At 49.9% G+C, this 24,344-nt stretch overlaps 5 protein-coding genes across 5 annotated transcripts; 2 read left to right on the top strand and 3 right to left on the bottom strand.

Annotated features, from left to right (window-relative positions):
* Positions 1-4,630: 4,630 nt before the first annotated feature.
* Positions 4,631-4,942, bottom strand: LOC137536787 (histone H4-like). The gene has a single exon (XM_068258989.1). It carries the CDS (start codon positions 4,940-4,942, stop codon positions 4,631-4,633), a length of 312 nt encoding a protein of 103 aa, XP_068115090.1.
* Positions 4,943-7,321: 2,379 nt separating this feature from the next.
* On the bottom strand, positions 7,322-7,714 carry LOC137534424 (histone H2A type 2-B). Its single transcript, XM_068255918.1, has one exon. It carries the CDS (start codon positions 7,712-7,714, stop codon positions 7,322-7,324), a length of 393 nt encoding a protein of 130 aa, XP_068112019.1.
* Positions 7,715-8,108: 394 nt separating this feature from the next.
* On the top strand, positions 8,109-8,489 carry LOC137534430 (histone H2B 1.1-like). The gene has a single exon (XM_068255923.1). The coding sequence runs from the start codon at positions 8,109-8,111 to the stop codon at positions 8,487-8,489; it is 381 nt and encodes a 126-aa protein (XP_068112024.1).
* Positions 8,490-10,556: 2,067 nt separating this feature from the next.
* On the top strand, positions 10,557-10,999 carry LOC137534414 (histone H3). Its single transcript, XM_068255910.1, has one exon. It carries the CDS (start codon positions 10,576-10,578, stop codon positions 10,984-10,986), a length of 411 nt encoding a protein of 136 aa, XP_068112011.1. The 5' UTR covers positions 10,557-10,575; the 3' UTR covers positions 10,987-10,999.
* Positions 11,000-12,719: 1,720 nt separating this feature from the next.
* LOC137534405 (histone H1B-like) lies at positions 12,720-13,468 on the bottom strand. The gene has a single exon (XM_068255902.1). The coding sequence runs from the start codon at positions 13,466-13,468 to the stop codon at positions 12,743-12,745; it is 726 nt and encodes a 241-aa protein (XP_068112003.1). The 3' UTR covers positions 12,720-12,742.
* Between the last annotated feature and the right edge of the window lie 10,876 nt (positions 13,469-24,344).

Genomic DNA, 24,344 nt, shown 5'->3' with positions numbered 1-24,344 from the left:
GTCGACCCCACTGGATATACAGCTGCTCTCCAAGATCACGATTACTACCGACGCCAGCCAGAGGGGCTGGGGGGCTTACCTACGATCACAGATGGTGCAGGGTCAATGGAGGCATTGCAACTCCCATCTTCCAGCCAACAGGATAGAGATCAGAGCAGCGTTTATGGCATTATCCTATTTCAAAGAACAGCTGAGGGACAAGAACATTATTTTACAGATGGACAATCGAACAGCAGTTGCTTACGTCAGGAAGCAAGGAGGAACCAGGTCGAGGACATTACTACAAGATGTGGAACCGATCTTTCAGTTGGCAGAACGCTACTTCAGAAGTCTGACGGCAATATACCTACCTGGGCGGGAGAATATAACTGCAGACTATTTGAGCAGGACCAAGTACGACAACAACGAATGGTCACTGAACTTGGAAGTCTTCCAGCAGATATGTGCTCAGATGGGAGATCCTCAACTGGACTTGATGGCCACCTATCACAACAGGAAGTGCGCCAGGTTCATATCCCGACGTCAGTCAGCAATGGCGGAAGCGACAGATGCACTAGCAGCCCCGTGGGATTTTTCGATTGCCTACGTGTTTCCTCCAATTCCGTTGATTCACCGACTACTCTTGAGATTACTTCAGGAGACAGTGACTTTAATAGCGGTAATACCATTTTGGCCAAGGAGGCCCTGGTTTCCGCTCCTGTGGAGCCTAAAAATACAACAACCAATTCTACTCCCTGTGACACACGATCTGTTGACACAGGGCCCAATACCTCATCCAGATCCAGCTACCCTAAGACTGGCGGCTTGGAAATTGAGAGGAAGAAATTAGAGGAGATTGGATGCTCAGACACTGTCATTGATACAATACTAAAAGCGAGAAAGTCCTCGACCAATGCGTCATATCAGAGAATATGGAGGAGATTCGAGGAATTCGCTAACCAGCAGCAGATTAGTCATCTTCATCCCAAGGTAACAGAGGTTTTACAATTCTTACAATCCGGTCTAGATAAAGGCTTAGGATACCATTCTTTAAAAGTCCAGGTTTCAGCACTGTCGGCATTAACGGACCAGAGGTGGGCCCTTCAACCCCTAGTCATACAATTCTTAAAGGGAGTGATGAAAAAGAAACCACCTATCAAAACAATTTTTCCAAAATGGAATTTGCCGCTAGTCCTAGAGACATTGTCAAGAAGTCCGTATGTTCCTCCAGAACAGACTACTTTAATGCAATTGACTTATAAGACTGTATTTCTAGTCGCTATGTCATCCGCGAGAAGAATCTCGGAACTACAAGCCTTGGGGTGGGAAGAACCCTCACTAACTTTCTTTCAGGACAGAGTGGTGCTTAGACCTCTCCAGCATTTCATACCTAAAGTGTCATCAAGTTACCACTTTAACCAGGAGTGGACCCTACCAACTCTGTATGAGGAAGGAAAGGTGAATCCGCACCCGTTGGATGTCGGAAATAATTTGAAAATTTATCTTGAAAAGACGAAGGAATTACGGAAATCGGAAAGACTTTTTATCATTCCGGCAGGCTACAGAGCAGGCCAGGCAGCCTCCTCAAGAACCATTGCTCAATGGTTAGTCAAGATGATTCAGACGGCTTATAGGGCTAATAACCTGACACCTCCGGAACAGATTACGGCACACTCCACGAGAGGATTAGCCGCGTCGTGGGCGGCTTTCAACAAAGTCTCAGCGGAGAAGATTTGTCAGGCGGCCAACTGGTCGTCAATCAATACCTTTATAAGACACTACAAAGTCAATCCAGCAGTTAATTCCACATTGCAATTTGGCTCGGCTGTGTTAAATTCTATTTGAGAGTAATTAAAGTGTGTTCAGCATTGCACTTCATCCCTCCCTGTGTGTTGATTCTAGCTATCCCCCGACCGTGCTGCCATGGAGACATATGGAATATGGAAAATTGTATACTTACCTGCCGGTAATTTTCCTTCCCATGTGTATCCATGGCAGCACGAGGCTCCCACCCTTAGATTCGGTGATTTGAGGACGAAAACTGAGGAGTGGGGGCTGTTGGGAAATATTTATAACATAGGTCCTATGGGGTGAAGTGGGCGGGACTTAACCCAACCGTGCTGCCATGGATACACATGGAAAGGAAAATTACCGGCAGGTAAGTATACAATTTTCCGTAATCTGGCTGACACCTCTATTCCATAATATTTCTTTTCTCAGCAGTTTATATATCTATTTGGTATGCTGCAGTGCAGAATTCTGATCAGAATCAGAAAATGATTGGAAATCCAGTCGGAATCAGTATTCCAGACAGTGAACATTGCCGACTGGGAACTGCAGGCCGGCCCGGGAGGTGTGTTACACTTATTTCAAGCATTGTAGTGCACAATTCAAACTTCCACCAATAGTTTAGGTTTTTTGTAGGCCTTCTGTGCTAGACGCTGGAAAAGAGCTCACTGTGATAATGGAGGAGCAACATGGTAACATTGTTAATGTCCGAATGTATCAAATCTCAGCTACAGTGTACAGAAACTGCATACTCACTCCTTCCATATTTATAATAATGTAACTGCTATAGGGTACAGAAACTGCTCAATACTCGCTCCTTCCCGATGTACAACGTATCAAATCTCAGCTACTGCTACAGTGTACAGAAACTGCTCAATACTCGCTCCTTCCCTATTTATAATAATGTATCAAATCTCAGCTACTACTATAGGGTACAGAAACTGCTCAATACTCGCTCCTTCCCGATGTACAATGTATCAAATCTCAGCTACTGCTACAGTGTACAGAAACTGCGCAATACTCGCTCCTTCCCTATGTATAATAATGTACCAAATCTCAGCTACTGCTACAGTGTACAGAAACTGCGCAATACTCGCTCCTTCCATATTTATAATAATGTATCATATCTCAGCTACTGCTACAGTGTACAGATACTGCTCAATTCTCGCTCCTTCCATATTTATAATAATGTATCATATCTCAGCTACTGCTACAGTGTACAGATACTGCTCAATACTGGCTCCTTCCCGATGTATAATAATGTATCATATCTCTGCTACTGCTACAGTGTAGAGATACTGCACAATTCTCGCTCCTTCCATATTTATAATAATGTATCCAAATCTCACCTACTGCTACAGTGTACAGAAACTGCTCAATACTCGCTCCTTCCCGATGTATAATGTATCAAATCTCAGCTACTGCTACAGTGTACAGAAACTGCTCAATACTCGCTCCTTCCCTCTGTATAATAATGTATTAAATCTCAGCTACAGTGTACAGAAACTGTGCAATACATGTATAATAACATATGAAATCTCAGCTACTGCTACAGTGTACAGAAACTGCTCTATACTCGCTCCTTCCCTCTGTATAATAATGTATTAAATCTCAGCTACTGCTACAGTGTACAGAAACTGCTCAATACTCCCTTCCTTCCCTATGTAATATGTTGGCGCTTTATAAATACAATAAATAATAATAATAATGTAATGTATCAAATCTCACTTCCTGGCCTGCTACAGTGTATAGAAACTGTTCAATACTCGTTTGTTCTTGTATAATAAAACAAAGTGCTGCCACCATGTGGTGAACATTTTTCTTCTGGGGTATGAATACAAAACAGCTGTATTCCCCGACACTATGACGGAAATCAATGTAACCATCAATATGACATTGATGCACAAAGTACTACGCTTTCTATAGAGGCGGTGGGTGGTCCTAAGAATATGTGCAGCAAAGCTGATACTTTGTTTCCTCAGATAGATGCAGGGGTGCCTATAGTCATTTTGTCACTCCAGGCGAGAAAACCTGTGGCGTGGGGCGGAGTTAAAGGCTGGGCCACACGAGGTAAACACTTTACCTGTGTGGCTACTGAGAAGAAGGGGCATGGCTTTAAAGAAGGAGCCTGGCAGAGAAGAGCAGTATTGATTGCTCTATTGGCTGGGGAGAAGTGGAGGTGGAGGCACTGCTGAGCACATGGTAGCGTGCCGAGCACCTGGGACTGAGTCAGGAGGTAATATAATATAAAAAAAAAAAACATGGTCACAGTAGCAGCAGCGGGGGAATGCGCCTCACCACCTCATGGCGCCTCACCACCTCATGGCGCCCCAGGCAACCGCCTATACTTGCCTGGTGGGTGAGACGCCCCTGGATAGATGCATACTAAGCTCACATGTAACAGCAGCATGATTCAACGTTTACGTGTTTGTAGGTCTTCTGTGCTAAAAACACAGCTGGCAAGGTGCTCAGGCAAGTGTGTCCTGGAGCCATATGGTTACAATGTATCTCCAGTTGACCTCACATGATACAGAGCGTATTAACCTCCTTATCACTCCCCTTCCATGTATTACATCAATACATACAGTACTGTATAGCGCTTCTGTGGAGGCGGTGATCCTTCCTCAAAAATGTGCATCTTATGGATCATCCCGTTTCATAAAATAAAGTGCGGAGTCTGATATGTAGTACATGTATCACCTACCGTGTCAATACAGAACTGTATTCCCCAACCCCAGACGCTATAATAAGTGTCAGTGTGAATAATTGTGTACATACGTAGTATTACAATAGCGCTTTCTATAGAGGTGGTGGGTGGCCCTGAGAAGGGCCTTTTGTGTAGTCGGGATGGAGTCGGGGTAGTTTAGCCGCCGAAGCCGTAGAGAGTGCCCCCCTGGCGTTTCAGGGCGTACACCACATCCATGGCGGTGACGGTCTTCCTCTTGGCGTGCTCGGTGTAGGTGACGGCATCGCGGATGACATTCTCCAGGAAAACCTTCAGCACTCCGCGGGTCTCCTCATAGATGAGGCCGGAGATACGCTTGACACCCCCTCTGCGGGCCAGGCGGCGGATGGCGGGCTTAGTGATGCCCTGGATGTTGTCCCGGAGCACCTTCCTGTGCCGCTTGGCGCCTCCTTTCCCGAGACCTTTGCCGCCCTTTCCTCTGCCAGACATGATGCTTCTTCTCTGCTGGAGATTAGTGTTGTCCGGATCATGAACGATTCGGATCTTTGATCCGAATCTATTTTATGAGTCGATCATCCGAATCATCAAAATGAACGATTCGGATCGCAAAAGGGGCGGGGCCAGGAGCGACACGCCCCCTCTCAGCGGGCAGCGGGGTCCTGGAAGCAGGGATCGCTCTGTTAGAAGGGAGCCAGCCTTGCACAGCCACAGGTAGATGGGAGAGAGGGGACATGGGTGCCACTGCCAGATATGTGTAGAGCACACATACTGGCTGTAACGTGCTGCCCATTATAGGCTGGCTGTTCCGTAGTGCTGCACAGTGATCACATTGGAAGCTTTTGGCTCAGCACAGCTCAGTAACTTTGCAGACACTGTGATTGAAAGGCAATATAATCCTCCTGCACTCGGCACTAAACAGCTGCACTTATCTTCTGGGAATGCTTTCTTTCACTGTGCGACCTTTTCTTTCAAAGTGTACATATGAGCATATAGGTGAAATATATGTAAAGCATATGACTTCAGCATGTGGGTATTGTGTGCAAGCAAACATTTCTGCTCTCTGCTCGTCCCTCCTCCCTTTTCTGTCCACTCCCTGCCCTCTGTCCATCTTCTCCCCTTCTCTGTGTGTCCACCCCCCTCTCCTTCTCCTGTCCACAGACCTGTCCTGCTGTTCATTTCACCCCCGAATGCTTCCTGTAGTAAAATGATCCGAGATTCGGATCAAAGATCCGGATCTCTTCAATGATCCGATTCGAATCATCCGGATCATTGAAAAGATCCGAACTTCCCATCTCTACTGGAGATACACAATGCTGTGTGCTGCCGCCTCCCCTCCTCTTATCCAGGCTGAGCGGACCTGACAGGAGACTGCGCTGAGGGGGAGGAGCCACGGGCGGATGTATCATTGTTACCCTCATAACAGTTGTAGCTACTTTCTTACTGTATAATGAATATACACTGTAGCAGTAGCAACGCTTCCCTGTGTTTCACGTGCGGAGGCTTATCCAAGCATTTTTATAACTGAACTAAACGGTGATTCAGTATAATCATGATTTTCTCAGACCCTGAATGTTGCTCTTTGATACACTTTGTACTTTTGGAGGGGGCGGAGCCACAGGCGGATTTTGCAAAAATCATTTTGTATGTGTCTAATTTCTTATAAGTTATTAAGTGTTGGTTGTTCTGCTTCCTCTAATATTACATACAATGTTACATTTCTGACATTTAGCAGCAGCGCTCCCTACAGATCAGGGCTTATATTGGCAGTGATGTGCTCTGTCAGCTCACAAAGCATCACAAGTAACACTTCTGCATAGGCTCTCCGGCATGTTTCCCCTCACACTGGGCATAATGTAACAGCTGTGCTGCTAAATGACGATCTGTGTCCCTCCAGGATTCCCCCTGTAAATGTTACAGCAGAAACACAAACCTCACGTGCTTCTTATGGGGGAACTCTGCCTCGGGCCTGGCATTATAGTAGCAGCAGAGCCGAGGAAAGGCTGAATACGGCGGGGAATATATAGTAAATGCTGAATAGAAGCTCCCGCTACAACAACCGCACATCCATCCGGGCAGCTCCGAGGAATTTCGTCGGCAAACTTGAAAATAGCAACTGCTCTGCCTCAGCCAATCACAGCTATAGAAGCTTCTCCGCCCAGCCACTAGCATTGCCAGAATATTGCTCTGCATATTGTGAATGAGGCAGTTAGTGTGCAGATACACTTCCTACTGTTTGTACTGGGTGGTTGTGATTGAAAGGCTAATCCTCAAATGCATTAATTGTAATTTATAAATGAAAAAAAGTTTTCTACGGTATTAATAAAAGAAGCCGACAGGAGATCCACCACTATATAGATGATGTGCACTAATAGTAACAGCATTGCCTGCTTATAGCACTGTTGCACACTTTGTTATAGAAGAGCTTTGCGCGGAGTCTGAGGACTTGTCGGTCTCCATACATTACACGCCTATAGAGCTACTATAGGAACATGCGTGTGAAGTGTAAGTTACTTTCTACATGTACCAGAAGCGGTGTCTCCCGCACTTAGCAGGATCAACCCGAACGTCATCACTTGTGTATTGGGCTGCTGTATCTTTTTTTAGAATCTAATTCACCTGCAATGATCTCCACAATCACAGCTTATAGTTTTCACATTGGCTATAGGAGGTGTTCGGGAAACTACAATTAGGTACAGAAATCCGGTATAAACTAATACAAAGCAGTGCTGTACATAATCTCCCAGGTGCATAAACTATAGAATGCGAAATATATGGTATAATCAGCTCTGTATAGACCGTGTGGGTGGCTCTGAGAAGAGCCTTTGTGGTTCTGTACTGTGTGTGTCCGGCGGCCGCTGCTGCAGGGAATTACTTGCTCTTGGCCGCCTTGTGGCTCTCGGTCTTCTTGGGCAGCAGCACGGCCTGGATGTTGGGCAGGACTCCCCCCTGGGCGATGGTCACCCCACCCAGCAGCTTGTTGAGCTCCTCGTCGTTGCGGACAGCCAGCTGCAGGTGGCGGGGGATGATGCGGGTCTTCTTGTTGTCCCGGGCGGCGTTGCCAGCCAGCTCCAGGATCTCAGCGGTCAGGTACTCCAGCACTGCGGCCAGATAGACCGGAGCTCCGGCCCCCACCCGCTCCGCATAGTTGCCCTTCCTCAGCAGACGGTGCACACGGCCGACTGGGAACTGCAGGCCGGCCCGGGAGGAGCGAGTCTTGGCCTTAGCACGGGCCTTGCCGCCTTGTTTGCCGCGTCCAGACATGATGATGATGGCAGCTAATCAGGATGTGTCTCTCCAACGCAAGTATCCTAATCCTGCCCTCCTCCTTCTATATATACTCTGCAGGCTGTCCCGCGCTGTCACCTGATTGGCTGCTATTCAGTACTGCCAATGGCGGCTCGGTCTAGCAATCCGCCAATCAGCGACTAGGGCGGTGCTCTGCATGTTATACCTGAATAGCCGGTGTGTAGTTGTGCTAAACCAATGAGGGAGAAGGGGCGGTGATCGGGCGGTGACAGTGACGCTGCCAATCAGCACAGCAGCTCCTCAGTAGCTGCGTTTGCATAGGCCGCCCATATAAGGAGGGGAGGCGGCGCTGTGGCCTCTCTGTATATCTCCGCACTCCGCAGTGACTGAGAAGCAGCATCTTCCAGCCATGCCTGAGCCAGCCAAGTCCGCTCCTGCCCCCAAGAAGGGCTCCAAGAAAGCCGTGAGCAAGAGCCAGAAGAAGGACGGCAAGAAGCGTAGGAAGAGCAGGAAGGAGAGTTACGCCATCTACGTGTACAAGGTGCTGAAGCAGGTACATCCCGACACCGGCATCTCCTCCAAGGCCATGAGCATCATGAACTCCTTCGTCAATGACATCTTCGAGCGCATCGCTGGGGAAGCTTCCCGTCTGGCTCATTACAACAAGCGCCACACTATCACCTCCCGGGAGATCCAGACCGCCGTCCGCCTACTGCTGCCGGGAGAGCTGGCCAAGCACGCCGTGTCCGAGGGCACCAAGGCCGTCACCAAGTACACCAGCGCCAAGTAACCGCGCTGCCCGGATACTAAGCACACCCCAAAGGCTCTTCTAAGAGCCACCCACCAAATCACTACGGAGCTGGTTTATTACCTTTCAGTATTAGGCGGCCTGTCATCCAATATGCACCTGATCTGTTCTTTTTAATTAATGGCAGTATTTGTATAGCGCCTTTCTCCTGTCGGACTCAAAGCGCTTGCGAGGCAGCCACTAGAGCGCACTCAGTAGGCAGTAGCAGTGTTAGGGAGTCTTGCCCAATGAACTCCTTACTGAATTACTGGCTTACTGAACAGGCAGAGCCGAGATTCGAACCCAGGTCTCCCATGTCAAAGGCAGAGCCCTTAACCAGTACACCATCCAGTCACTGCTTGCAGCACCCTATATACGTTAACACAGATTATTGGCTAGTCACCTGCGCAGTATGGGTCCTACACGTAGTAGTTTCTTCCCACCTCTAGGCCACTTATTTTAACGATTTGTGGTTTAGGCTGATTCATATCCATATATGAGCTGAGTGACGTTGGTCTATCGGCTTTTATCATGCGGCAGAGCCTGTTCACAGCTAGTAAAATGCTTAGATTTATTTCGTGAACTTAAAGGAGGCCGAACAAATATATTCCTAAATTAGGCAGAACAGTATAATGACCGGTATTCCCTGTATGATATGTTTGGACACATAATGCATTGATAAAATTTACAGTGATCTTGCAAATTAAAACCGTTACAAAGTCTGCAAGATCAGGGTGACTTGGTAATACTTCCTAATACTATCCGATCTGCCATGCAATACACAGAAGTGGAACTTCGGCATTCCTCTCCTTTGAGTTTTAGTAGTGGTTGAATGTGCCAAGTTACAAAATGATTGGATGGTTGCCACTGCCCACCCAACACTATTGTAGAGCCAGTAGATTATTGTAACTAATAGGTGCTCACTGTCCTGACCCCTGTGTTTCTGGGGGAATTATGGGGTCAGACAGGGTGTTCGCAGATGGGAAGATGGCTGAACAGTTTTAGCATGCAGCCTTTAATCTGTGTGTAGGGATGTTGTTCAGAACACTGCAGCAGACGACCTCTTTACACTCGGACATACCCCAGTCTCCCAGAGCAGAACATACCCGGCCCTTCATCAATGCAGCGGTAGATGATAAACGGTATGGGAAAATATATATTGGACATGCCACTGCCTTTTTTAATCCTGCTGCTAAATTCACTCATCCTCCTTTCACTCTCTCAATACTATAATAGCCCCAGGTAGTAACAATATAAAAAGCATCTAGCAGCCTCCAAATTCACCCAGACACGCACCAATCACCTCTACTGACCTACCGCAGTAGGGAAAATAAAAAAATATACGATGCATAAAAATCTATAACGTATGCAAGAAAAAATTTGTTAAGGTTTCTTACATACGTTATAGATTTTATGCTTGTTTTTAGATTTTTGTTTATTTAAGACCCAACTAGCCAGATGTCCATTGACATAAAATATCTTATCACAAGGATAAGCAGCCGCAGTAGGCTTTTCATTTCTGTCTGGAGCATTTCTTTCACTACCTATGACTATGGTGGCTGATGAATGGGGACAGGGATCCCCCGCCTGCCAATCTGTAGTCACAAGTGATGTGTAGCTTCCCAGCCGGCTGCAGCTGCCTAGATAGATACATGAACAGCCCAAATATTGTATCTATTTCTCTCATCTGGTACAATGTTTCCTCTCTGGCTCCGCCTCCTCTCCTCCTCTGATCTGAGCCGATACAGAACAGCTTGTGCTGTGTGAGCTGCAGAGAAACAAGTACTTTATTTTATGTTCCTAATCCTTCCACTATTTCCCGCGGCTTTATAATTATCTAGTATAGTTTTTTATTTTTAGTTTAATTAATAGGCAAGTATGACCTCTTAGGGGAAATTGGCGGGCTGCTGCTGGAACAATAGCCTGGCGGTACATTTGAACAATAACGGATGCCCTCCAATAGCCAATCAGGGAGAGACACAAGACACGCCCCGACCAATCAGAGGGCAGAGCTCAGTATAAATAGGAGTAGCGGCGGCTGTGTCTCCCCATATTCGCAGCAGCACATTAGTGACGCTGATTAGCAGGCATGGCCAGAACCAAGCAGACAGCCCGCAAGTCCACCGGCGGGAAGGCTCCCCGCAAGCAGCTGGCTACTAAAGCCGCCCGTAAGAGCGCTCCAGCCACCGGCGGAGTGAAGAAGCCCCACCGCTACCGGCCCGGCACTGTGGCTCTCCGCGAGATCCGCCGCTACCAGAAATCCACCGAGCTGCTAATCCGCAAGCTGCCCTTCCAGCGCCTGGTGCGGGAGATCGCTCAGGACTTCAAGACCGACCTGCGCTTCCAGAGCTCGGCCGTCATGGCTCTGCAGGAGGCCAGCGAGGCTTATCTGGTGGGGCTCTTCGAGGACACCAACCTGTGCGCCATCCACGCCAAGAGGGTCACCATCATGCCCAAAGACATCCAGCTGGCCCGCAGGATCCGCGGCGAGAGGGCCTAATCACGTCACGCAGCCATCCTATTACGTCACACAAAGGCACTTTTCAGAGCCACCCCCCACATCCTCTATACAGAGCTGTAGTGCCGCACGTCACCCCATCTACTCGCTGCAGGGAGACCAGGGGATCTGTAGCTGGAGTTGTCCCGTGCCTAGTATATGCAGATAGAACGTGTGCAGGGCTGGTTCTCTCATGAAGCAAGGTGAAACATTTCAGGGGCAGAATTTGTGTACTGTGTCCCTTCCTGGGACAAGGTGGAGTGACTGACGGAGAGCAGTTTGTTCGTGACAGACTTGTGCTATTGAGCTGCATCCCGCCATTTGAGAACCTTGCATGAAGCAGATTGCCGTATGCTGTGCAATCTTTCCAAATTGGGGGGGAGGTCTCTACATTCAGCCGTTGAGTGGCGGCACAGCTGTCTGCAGAAAGCTGCATGCTACATCTTGGCTGCACTCTGTTCCTCCAGCTACTCAGCAGCGCTTCCCTGACACCGTCACTAATTATCTCGAGGGCTCCGGTGTATATTCAGTGGTGTTCTTCTCTCAACTAATACATTGTAGTGATCTTTCTGAATGTTGCTGCTGTTATAAGGATGATAGAGAAACGTGCATCCCCGGGGGCATGGAGAGCTGAGTGCAACTAATAACACCCGAGATTCTAATAATGAGCCGTTGCCAGGTCCCCGACTCTGCTATCTCTTGGCGTGTATGTCCGCCTTTCACATCTACATGGGTGGGCATCTGCATACAGAAAGGGAACCAGGTCACCTGCTGGGGTTGTCGGTAATAGGATGTGTAACGTCCTTCTCTACTCTGACATTCTCTATCCAGGGACAAACCAGACAAGGATGGCAGCCCTTCAGAGAAAGCTAGGTAGCTCCGAATAGTCACTGTGTTGGGGACCGGGCGAGAGCTCCAGCTGTACTTCTAATAGCAAATTGCCGGAAGCTATTTATTGGACTATTCTAGTCTGAAGATCAGAACCAGCACGAGTCCTCTGTACGGTTCCTGTATGGGTACTAAGCAACACCTAAATGTATGTAGAGGTCAGTGCTCTGCGTTTCTATATGCCGTGCACGGTGCACCCTCGTCTATTCTACATTAGAGCTTATTCCTCTTTCCAGACACCTTTTTCATGTGTATATTTTATATTGCACATATTTGTCACTTAACTGTTCCTCAGAGGTGCTCATAATCTAATCCTTACCATGGTCATATGTATGTATTTGAAGTGTATGTATCCTAATCTAGAGCCAATTAAGGGGGATGCCAACTAACTTATCTGTATGCTTTCCGGATGTGGGAGGACAACAACATGCTCGGAGGAAACCCACACAGACACGGGAAAAACATACATACACCGAGCAGATACAACTCCGACTGGGTTTCGAACCGGGGTCCCATCACTGCTAACCCACCTACGCAATCCTGATCGTGCTGCCCACCACGTAGGTGAAATATCTTCGTTATTCATAGGTGGGCTTCCTGTAACACTAAATCTGGCAGACGCTAGTCAGAATAAATCCGAATTCTCGGGGAAATTACATCCAGTGTGCGTTCACTTAGAGGGGAAAGAGACAGTCTGGTTTGTAAAGCTGGCTGATAAATTTCTACCATAATCAGATCTATTCCGCGACTTATTCATTGCTATACTCTGGTGTTACATGATCTGTAGTGGGATTATACAGCTCTGTCAGGAGAGAGTGGGTGGCTCTGAAAAGAGCCTTTGGGTTTGAGGAGATAAGGGAAGGCTTCTGGCTTATTTCTTCTTAGGAGCGGCCTTCTTAGCCGGGCTCTTAGCGGCTTTAGGCTTCGTTGCCTTCTTTGCCGGGCTCTTAGCGGCTTTAGGCTTCGTTGCCTTCTTTGCCGGGCTCTTAGCGGCTTTAGGCTTGGCTGCCTTCTTTGCCGGGCTCTTAGCGGCTTTAGGCTTGGCTGCCTTCTTTGCCGGGCTCTTAGCGGCTTTAGGCTTGGCTGCCTTCTTTGCCGGGCTCTTAGCAGCTGCAGGTTTCTTGGCCGCTTTCTTCGGGCTCTTCTTGGCAGCACTGGGGGCTTTCTTAGCTTTCTTTGGAGACTTGGCCGCAGCAGCCGGCTTCTTAGACTTAGCCGCAGCGGATGGCTTTTTCTTGGCGGCCGCCTTGTCTTTGCTGCCCTCCTTGCTGATCTTGAAGGAGCCGGAGGCGCCGGTACCTTTGACATGGACGAGGGTGCCCTTTGTCAGCAAGCTCCTGACGGCCAGCTTGAGGCGGCTGTTATTCTTCTCTACATCGTATCCTCCGGCAGCCAGAGCCTTCTTCAGGGCGGCCAGGGAGACCCCGCTGCGCTCCTTAGAGGCGGACACGGCTCTGACGATCAGATCGGACACGCTGGGACCGGAAGGCTTGTTGCTGGCTTTCTTGGCTCCTCCGGCTGCCGCCTTCTTGCTCTGCTTCTTCTTGGCGGCGGGCTCCGCTGCAGGAGGGGCGGCTGCTGGTGCGGTCTCTGCCATCTTCCTGCACAACACAGTGTAACATTGCAGGGAGAGCGCCAATCAGCGCATATATAGCCTCTCCGGCCGCGCTGCCATTGGCTGCTGATAGGAGCGCGCCTCGTCTTCCTATTGGAGGGATCCGGACTCTCTGCCGCCCCTCCTCTCCACACAGCTGTCACTGCTCGGCTCTCTGCTTGTGTTTCCTGCCGGGAGAAACGTGGGTTTATTCCCTCCGGAATATAGCAGTGTGCCCCCTGTGTGTGGCCGCCCGGCTGGCAGGGGTCTCCCCTCCCCCATTACAGCTCCGGGGGACTTCTGAGCGGAGGCTGCGGCCGGGAAATCCCGCTCTTATGTGACCAGCTCTGCTTACTGCTCCCCCGATCTCTTCTGTCTCCATCATTATCAGGGGGAATACAACGTCTAATATACAATGTATTCTGTCACCCCCCCCCCCCTCAATATGAAGAAAAGTATCTCCGCCATGCATCATATGGGGCTGGGGGGCTACTGACCCCTGGAGGGGAATATCAGGCTGAGAAATGTGCAGGATACTAGCACATAGGATGAGCCTACATCACACATAAGATGTCTAGAGTGTTTGTATCTCCCAACTACAATGTTGCATTAGGCCTCTTGTCCACAGACTGTTGAGCTGTGTGCTCAACAAGCAGTTACCAGGCAGCAACAGGCAGTTGTAATCAGTGGTGCTCAGCAGAGCTCGAATATTTGAGTAGCTCGAATATTCGAGCTCTTTTTCAGCTATTCGAGCTCGGTATTCGAGCTCCGAATAGCTGGAGCTATTCGAATGGGCTATCCGAGTACACTCGGAGCTCTGTCGGGTCCGTGCGGGACGCTAAGTCCCCGCCGCCTCCCGCTGTCCTCCCCGCCTCTTCCACATGTCACCCACATGTCACCCACATGTGGGTGACATGTGGGTGACAGATGTGGGCGGGGCTGACAGCGGGAGGCGGCGGGGACTTAGCGTCCCGCACTGACCCGACAGAGCTCTGAGCTATATAGCTCAGAGCTCTCTTAGCATCTTTGTATTTGGGCTCCAAGGAGCCCCATTGGTCCTTAGCAGACCAATGGGGTTCCTTCTGATTTAAAGGAACCCCATTGGTCTGCTAAGGACCAATGGGGCTCCTTGGAGCCCAAATACAAAGATGCTTAGGGAGCTCTGAGCTATATAGCTCAGAGCTCTGTCGGGTCAGCGCAGACGCGGCGGTGGCGGCGAGTGACGTCGGGTGCGGTGGTGTTACAAAGTAACAAAGTTGTTACATTGTAATAGCTTTGTTACATTGTAACTGATTAGTATATTTCCGAGGATATTGCGTGGGAACTGGCTTTTAAAGGGACAGGTAAGTATTAATGGTTAATTAAGAATATTAAAGGACTTTTTTCGTGGTTATGTTTTTTGTTCAATTAAAATACTTTTTCAAAGTGTCTGTGTGTTTATTTACTTTTAACTCTTAAAGGAAATGGGTAAGGGGTACAAGTACCTCTATACTCATTTCTCCTGGGAGGGGGGGTGGGCATCTGGGGGACCCCTTTTTAAAGGGGACTCCCAGATGCCACCATGAACCTCCCCCCCAGGAAATCGCGGCCTCCACCTCCACCGCCCATCGGAGGTGGAGAAGAGCCCCTTGTCCTTGGATTGGACAAGGGCTCGGAGGGGGAGGGGAAAGCTTGGCTGCCCCTCCCCTTCCGAGACCCCCCAATCCATGGACCATGCGGGCTGGTATAGTCAGGGTGCGGAGCCCCACGCGGCCGGTGCTCCGCATTCTGGCTATCCCAGTCTGCATGGGGGACAAGGGGTTAAAGAGGTCTGGGAGGGGGGACCCCACGTCGTTTTTTTTTTAATATTTCCCACACTCAGAACGAAGTAAGTAAAACTCTTCCCACTTGGGGGAATCTATGAAAATAAAACACTATTGTTACCTGTGCAAAAAAAACTGACATTTTCCGCATTTAAAAGACATTTTTGCCCTTGAAACTTAAAAATCGATTTTCTCAAAAACTATAAGGTCTTTTTGAAAAAAAAAATTTTCCTCTTATTCCCACTGATCCCCTTAATATACCCTGTAAATTTGGTGTTTCTAAATTTTAAGCAGGCTTTGCTATTAACCGTTAAAGTCGGCGGGTTTTTAAATGTATCTATTTTTCCTTTGAAACTTTAACATCGATTTTCTCAAAAACTATAAAGTCTTTTTGAAAAATTTTTTTTTCCTCTTATTCCTTCTGATCTCCTTAATATATTCTCCAAATTTGAGGCTCTTAGCACTTAAGGGGGCTTTGCTATTAACCCTTAAAGTCGGCGGCTTTTTTATATTATACGGGAGCGTAATATTACGCGATTACGGCAGACTGTGTAATTTCAATGGGAGTTTACTGTCTTACGCGTAATTTGTTACGCGTAAAACGTAACCCACGGTCTACGCGTAATTAATTACGCGTAATACCGTAACCTTACACGTAACGCTTACGGTGCATTTGTAGTGAATTACGATGCGTAATTACGCTAATGCGTAATTTCGGCCCAGCACTGGTTTCTCCGTGCTTGCCTGAGACTTGTACAGAGAGAGAGTTGCTCCTTTGTGCTTTGGCTTAGCAAGAGCTCTATTGTGGTCATTTACCTAGCGTTTTTGCTCACATACACCTCCTATACACACCTATATTGTTGTTAGTTATTTAGACATTGTATTTTAGTTAGTAGCTTGTGTGTTACATTAGAGACAGGCAGCTGCTGCAAGCTTACAGGTTTAGGCCTCAGGGGGGCCTTGCCTCTGTGGGCAGCTGTCCTCTGTTTATTTCTCTCATCTATACCAGTATTTCTGCTGTCTTTTACTAATAGTATTGTAGTTATACTGTACTAGGAGTAGGACACTCACTGACTGTCACTGTTTATAGGCTACTAGCTAGCTCCTGCGTGTGTGCACTCACTCACTGTCTGTGTGTACACACACTCTATTTCCTTCTGATTACTGATAGATTATTGTTAGTTAGTTGTACTTACTTACTACTTACTCTTACTGTACCCGTAGGGACACTCACTGTCACTGTTCATATAGGCTACTAGCTCCTGCGTGTGCGCACTGCACTCACTGTCTGAGTGTACACACACAACACACACTCTATTTCCTTCTGATCGCTGATTGATTATCGTAATTAGTTAGTTGTACTTACTGTTACTACTTACTCTTACTGTACTAGGAGTCTAGGACACTCAGTCACTGTCCATAGGCTACTAGCTCCTGCGTGCGTGCACTCACTGTCTGAGTGTACACACACAACACACACTCTATTTCCTTCTGATCGCTGATTGATTATCGTAATTAGTTAATTCTACTTACTTACTGTTACTACTTACTCTTACTGTACTAGGAGTCTAGGACACTCAGTCACTGTGTTCATAGGCTACTAGCTCCTGCGTGCGTGCACTCACTGTCTGAGTGTACACACACAACACACACTCTATTTCCTTCTGATCGCTGATTGATTATCGTAATTAGTTAGTTGTACTTACTGTTACTACTTACTCTTACTGTACTAGGAGTCTAGGACACTCAGTCACTGTCCATAGGCTACTAGCTCCTGCGTGCGTGCACTCACTGTCTGAGTGTACACACACCACCCACACTCTATTTCCTTCTGATCGCTGATTGATTATTGTAATTAGTTAGTTCTACGTACTGTTACTACTTACTCTTACTGTACTAGGAGTCTAGGACACTCAGTCACTGTGTTCATAGGCTACTAGCTCCTGCGTGCGTGCACTCACTGTCTGAGTGTACACACACCCACACTCCATTTCCTTCTGATCGCTGATTGATTATTGTAATTAGTTAGTTCTACTTACTGTTACTACTTACTCTTACTGTACTAGGAGTCTAGGACACTCAGTCACTGTGTTCATAGGCTACTAGCTCCTGCGTGCGTGCACTCACTGTCTGAGTGTACACACACCCACACTCCATTTCCTTCTGATCGCTGATTGATTATCGTAATTAGTTAGTTGTACTTACTGTTACTACTTACTCTTACTGTACTAGGAGTCTAGGACACTCAGTCACTGTCCATAGGCTACTAGCTCCTGCGTGCGTGCACTCACTGTCTGAGTGTACACACACCACCCACACTCTATTTCCTTCTGATCGCTGATTGATTATTGTAATTAGTTAGTTCTACTTACTGTTACTACTTACTCTTACTGTACTAGGAGTCTAGGACACTCAGTCACTGTGTTCATAGGCTACTAGCTCCTGCGTGCGTGCACTCACTGTCTGAGTGTACACACACTAAATTTACTTGTGATTACTACTGATTATTGTAACTGCTAGTTGTACTTCCTGACTGTTACTACTTACTTACTGTACTAGGGGACACTCACTCAGTCACCTCACCAACCAACCCACTCCATTAAAGTACCCCACTTTTCACCCGCCCTTTTAAAAAACTTTTGTCTATACACCCAAAACATTGAAGATGTCTGGAAGTGGCAGCCAGCGCGGTTTGGGCAAGGGCAAGGGCAGCAAGGGAATCAGGAGGAGAGGGAGCAGCATTGTGGCAAGCCGCGGCCGCGGGCGCGCCACCATGCACAGTTCCGCAGCAGCAGCAGCAGCGTCAGTGGCTAACATTCCTCCCATAGCCACTGGCCGTGGACGCCTTCGGCGCCGCCCAGCAGGAGCATCTGCAACTCACGCTGCAGAGACACAGCAGCAGCAGCGTGTAGCACCTGCTCCCATTTTCCTCCAGCCGGGTCGGAAACGTCCCATTGAGGAAAAGGATGCAGACACTGTGGTGCAACTCATGACGGAGGATGAGCAGCCCGCCATCAGCTCTGCATCCGAGGCCTCCACCCTCACCACCACCACCACCACCACCACCACCCCTGTTCGCAGCAGCCGCCCAGCAGGGCCTGGGGAGGAGGCCAGTTCACCGTCAGTTGGCGACCTGTCATTCAGCAGTCTTTTGACCCCAGGCATCATGAGTCAATTGTCTGCTGTTGTTGGCGATTTTGAGGAGGAGATGCTGATGGGCACTTTGGGGGATGAGGGATTGGACAGCAAGACTGTGGCGACAGTCAAGCAGCCCATCCATGCATCAGGAGAGGAGTTTGGGGGGTCCTCATCCCAGCAGGACATGTTTCAGGAGGGGGAGGATGATGATGACCCGGTGACAGACAGAGACTGGGTGCCACCACCTCCAGGGGATGTCGTCCTCAGCAGCTCTGAGGAGGAGGATGCTCTTGTGGGCCTTGCAAGGCGTAGGCAGGTCCCACAGCCTGCTGGTGTCTCAGGCTCAGCAGCAGCAGCAGCAGCATCTGCCAGTACCACCACCAGCCGCACCCAAGCCCCCCCCCCAACCACCACAGGGAGACAGGCAGCAGCGCTTCCATGCCGTAGGGGGATGTTTAAGTCACCAATCTGGCGATATTTCACCATGCCCACTGTGTACAGCAAGTACGCCACTTGCAACCACTGTCAGCGGAAGTTGAGCAGAGGTGCAGACCCCTTAAAGTTCTGCACCAGCTCGCTCATCAACCACCTTGCGGCTAAACATTTCCACCAGCATGAGGAGTTCCAGAGGCTGAAGGCATCTGGTGCTGGCAGTGGCACCACACCCATCACTGCACAGCCTTCAGCAGCAGCAGCAGCAACAGCAGCCACCCGCCCTCCTGCTCCTCCAGCAGCACCAGCAGGAGTGCGGAAACGCACTGCTCCTCCCCCCTCTGCAACTCCTGCCGCCGACACTGAGGCCTGTTCTGGCAGCCAGTCCTCAGTGGCCTCCTCTGCTGTGTCTGCTGATTCCCGTGTCAGCAAAAGGCCACGCCAGAGCCTTTTGAGCGAGTCCTTCCAGGGGGTGGTTAGGGCTCTGCCTCCCAGCAGCCGTCGCGTGCGGCAGCTGAACGGCTTGCTGGCACGGGCCATGTGCTCCCAACTCCTGCCGTACACGCTCGTGCAGGAGGGGAGCGACATTCGTGCGCTGCTTGCTTGCGCAGCCCCAGACTGGCAGCTCCCCAGCAGACACTTCTTTGCCCGCAAGGCCATTCCTGCACTGCACCGCTTTGTGATGGCCAATGTGGAGCGAGGGCTGGAGCACGCGGTTGGTGAAAGGGTCCACGTCACCATGGACTCCTGGAGCAGCCGCTTCGGGACAGGCCGCTACCTGTCCTTCACTGTCCACTGGGTCAGCTTGGTGGAAGGGGGTGAGGATGGGAGAGCAGCAGCGGGCACAGCAGCAGCAGCAACACAGTGGGTGGTGCCACCCCGCAGGGTCAGGGGAACTGCAGCAGGTTCCTCCGATCCTCTGCCATCCTCCGGCACACCTGGCCAAACCCCCCGCCTCAGCAGCAGCGTGAAGGCCCGCCACTGCCAAGCGCTGCTGCACTTGGTCAGCCTTGGGAAGACCAAGCTGACGGCAACCCATGTGTTGGCCAAACTCCAGGAGCAGGAGAGGATTTGGCTGACCCCCAGAGGCCTCAGAGTCGGAGAGGTGGTGGCCGACAATGGGGCCAATCTGGTTGCCGCAATAGACAGGGGAAACCTGACCCACATCCCCTGTCTTGCCCACGTGCTGAACCTGGTGGTGCAGAAGTTCCTGCGCACCTACCAGGGGATGGGCGAACTGCTGGAAACGGCAAGGAATGTTGTGCGTCACTTCCGGCGCTCGGCTGCAGCCTGTGCGAGCCTGGAAGACATGCAAAAGGAGCTGGATCTGCCACGCCATCGGCTGATCCTTGACGTTCCGACTCGCTGGAACTCCACCCTGGCGATGTTGGAGCGTCTGGTTGAACAGAAGCGCGCTGTCAAACAGTACCTTGCCCTGGCCACTGTTTCCGCCGCTCAGAGAAGGGACAAGACCAGCAACATCCCGTCCATCGTCCCCGATGATGACTGGAGGCACATGCAGCAGGTGTGCTTTGTGCTGGCTCCCTTCCTGCAGGCCACAAACATGGTGAGCAGGGACCATGCTATGGTCTGCGAGTGGGTGCCCCTGGTTTCTCTGCTGAACAGGGCCCTCGATGCTTTGCTGGAACAGGGAGCGGCAGCCTTGGACCAGCAGGAGCGGCAACCAGCTGCGCAGTCCACCTCTGAGGGGGAGGAGGAGGAGGACTTGGTGGAGGTCCCTGACCTGGCTGCTGATGAGGGGGATCAGCACAGCGCAGCTGAGTTGGTGCGGGGGTGGAGAGAGGATGAGGCGGCAGAGGAGGAGGATGAGGACAGCACTGACGTCGATGTGCCAGCAGACGTGGCCCGCCTCTTCCCAATGGCAGCGCACATGCTGACGTGCCTGCGCAGGGACCCCAGGGTGATCCAGATGAAGCAGAGGGAGGACATCTGGATCAGCATGATGTTGGACCCACGCCTCAAGGGGAAGTTGAGCCAGTTCCTGCCGCCTGCAGGAGGAGACCCAGCGCAACAAATAAGGAGCTTGCAGCAGGCCCTTGTTGAGCGCTTGGAGGAAGGCTTCCCCCAGCCTTCCACCCCCACTGTCCAGCAGCCAGCACAGAGGCAGCAGCAGGTGCCTGCATCCAGCAGCAGCAAGCGCCCCACAGACCTGCTGTCTCTCAGCCACGAGCTCTACAGGACTGTAGAGGCTCCGGCAGCAGTGACTAGAGAGGAGATGCATGCAGCAGCATCCTCCTCCGGTCACAGCCAGCGCCTGACCCGCATGGTGGCTGACTACATGGGGTCGTACAGCGGGCTTGACAGCGATGCCCCTGTTGATCCCATGGAGTATTGGGTCAAGCGCATGGAGATCTGGAGCGAGCTGGCGCAGTACGCCCTGGAAGTGCTGTCCTGCCCCCCTTCCAGCGTGCTGTCCGAGCGCTGCTTCAGTGCAGCTGGTGGCGTGGTCACCGAGAAACGCTCACGTCTGTCTCACAAGTCTGTGGACAGACTGACGTTTCTCAAGATGAACCAGGCGTGGGTGGAAGGCGAGTTCCTGGCCCCTGTTGTCGGCGAGAGGGGGACATGAACTGGCTGCCGGAACCATCGTTAATGTGCCTTACCACCCTTTACCACCTCCTGGCTCCTGCTCACTAAGCCAGCCTGGTTCACTTTGACTATTACGTCGCCTGCAGCCACACATTTTACACCTACAGTGGGCTGCTGTGTACTGCCCTTCTGCTGTCTGTCTGTGTTTCCCACTGCCAGGGTACACAGAATTACCTTCTTCTGCTGCCACTCTGCCACCAGCTATTACGTCAAACAATAGCTATATTGGTTGTAAAACCAAAAACCAAAAAACCATAAAAAAAAAAAAAGGTTTAATTTTTCTGAGGTGCCCGGGTTGAAAACTGTGTTGTCCCAGTTGTGTATTGGACACAATGTGGGCTGCACGACCGCTGTCTGGGACCTCCTGTTGTGTTTATTTACAGCCCTGGTATCACCGCTAGGTACCAGGGCTATTATGTCACGCTGCCTACCTGCTGCCACACTCACACTGCTCCTCCACAGGGGAGGACTGGGACCTTTTGGCCTGGAGGGAAAAAAAACTAGAGGCCCATGTTCATGGCAGCCTCAGCCCAAATGGTCCCCCCACACACACTTACTGTATATCCAAAGAGGGACTGTCCCTTCAAAAGAGGGAAAGTTGGGAGCTATGATGGTAAGAGAGCAGACAGTTTTTTTCCCACAGACCCTCCAGGCAAGCCTCTGCTCTGCATCATGCTGTGTATATTTACTTTCCCGCCCTCTAATTGCTAATTGGGCTTTTATTCCCCTCAGCCAACTTAGTGGTTCATATTGCCTTATACAATAACCTGAATGCAACAGGCCATGCACCAGCCCTGAATCATTAAATGAGAGGCAGCCTGGGGGGGAAATCTCCCCCCTTCCCCCCTGGCCAGTCCTCCCCTGCTCCTCCATACCTCCTCCTGCTGCTGCTGCTGCTGTCTGTCTGTGTTTCCCACTGCCAGGGTACACAGAATTACCTTCTTCTGCTGCCACTCTGCCACCAGCTATTACGTCAAACAATAGCTATATTGGTTGCAAAACCAAAACCAAACAAACCATTAAAAAAAAAAAAGGTTTAATTTTTCTGAGGTGCCCGGGTTGAAAACTGTGTTGTCCCAGTTGTGTATTGGACACAATGTGGGCTGCACGACCGCTGTCTGGGACCTCCTGTTGTGTTTATTTACAGCCCTGGTATCACCGCTAGGTACCAGGGCTATTATGTCACGCTGCCTACCTGCTGCCACACTCACACTGCTCCTCCATACCTCCTCCTGCTGCTGCTGCTGCTGTCTGTCTGTGTTTCCCACTGCCAGGGTACACAGAATTACCTTCTTCTGCTGCCACTCTGCCACCAGCTATTACGTCAAACAATAGCTATATTGGTTGCAAAACCAAAACCAAACAAACCATTAAAAAAAAAAAAGGTTTAATTTTTCTGAGGTGCCCGGGTTGAAAACTGTGTTGTCCCAGTTGTGTATTGGACACAATGTGGGCTGCACGACCGCTGTCTGGGACCTCCTGTTGTGTTTATTTACAGCCCTGGTATCACCGCTAGGTACCAGGGCTATTATGTCACGCTGCCTACCTGCTGCCACACTCACACTGCTCCTCCATACCTCCTCCTGCTGCTGCTGCTGCTGTCTGTCTGTGTTTCCCACTGCCAGGGTACACGGAATTACTTTCTTCTGCTGCCACTCTGCCACCAGCTATTACGTCAAACAATAGCTATATTGGTTGCAAAACCAAAACCAAACAAACCATTAAAAAAAAAAAAAAGGTTTAATTTTTCTGAGGTGCCCAGGTTGAAAACTGTGTTGTCCCAGTTGTGTATTAGACACAATGTGGGCTGCACGACCGCTGTCTGGGACCTCCTGTTGTGTTTATTTACAGCCCTGGTATCACCGCTAGGTACCAGGGCTATTATGTCACGCTGCCTACCTGCTGCCACACTCACACTGCTCCTCCATACCTCCTCCTGCTGCTGCTGCTGCTGTCTGTCTGTGTTTCCCACTGCCAGGGTACACAGATGATTTACCTTCTGCTGCCACTCTGCCACCAGCTATTACGTCAAACAATAGCTGCTCGCCTACTCCTCCATTCCTCCTCCTGCTGCTGCTGTCTGTCTGTGTTTCCCACTGCCAGGGTACACAGAATTACCTTCTTCTGCTGCCACTCTGCCACCAGCTATTACGTCAAACAATAGCTATATTGGTTGCAAAACCAAAACCAAACAAACCATTAAAAAAAAAAAAAAGGTTTAATTTTTCTGAGGTGCCCGGGTTGAAAACTGTGTTGTCCCAGTTGTGTATTGGACACAATGTGGGCTGCACGACCGCTGTCTGGGACCTCCTGTTGTGTTTATTTACAGCCCTGGTATCACCGCTAGGTACCAGGGCTATTATGTCACGCTGCCTACCTGCTGCCACACTCACACTACTCCTCCATACCTCCTCCTGCTGCTGCTGCTGCTGTCTGTCTGTGTTTCCCACTGCCAGGGTACACTACACAGATGATTTACCTTCTGCTGCCACTCTGCCACCAGCTATTACGTCAAACAATAGCTGCTCACATTACTCCTCCATTCCTCCTGCTGCTGTTGCTGTCTGTCTGTGTTTCCCACTGCCAGGGTACACAGAATTACCTTCTGCTGCCACTCTGCCACCAGCTATTACGTCAAACAATAGCTATATTGGTTGCAAAACCAAAACCAAACAAACCATTAAAAAAAAAAAAGGTTTAATTTTTCTGAGGTGCCCGGGTTGAAAACTGTGTTGTCCCAGTTGTGTATTGGACACAATGTGGGCTGCACGACCGCTTTCTGGGACCTCCTGTTGTGTTTATTTACAGCCCTGGTATCACCGCTAGGTACCAGGGCTATTATGTCACGGCGAGCTGCCTGCCTCATTGACTGCCTGCTGCCACACACTCATCCTCCT

Source organism: Hyperolius riggenbachi, chromosome 10 (assembly GCF_040937935.1).
Source record: "Hyperolius riggenbachi isolate aHypRig1 chromosome 10, aHypRig1.pri, whole genome shotgun sequence".
Classification (NCBI taxonomy): domain Eukaryota; kingdom Metazoa; phylum Chordata; class Amphibia; order Anura; family Hyperoliidae; genus Hyperolius; species Hyperolius riggenbachi.
This window is presented reverse-complemented; position numbering and strand designations above follow the sequence as displayed.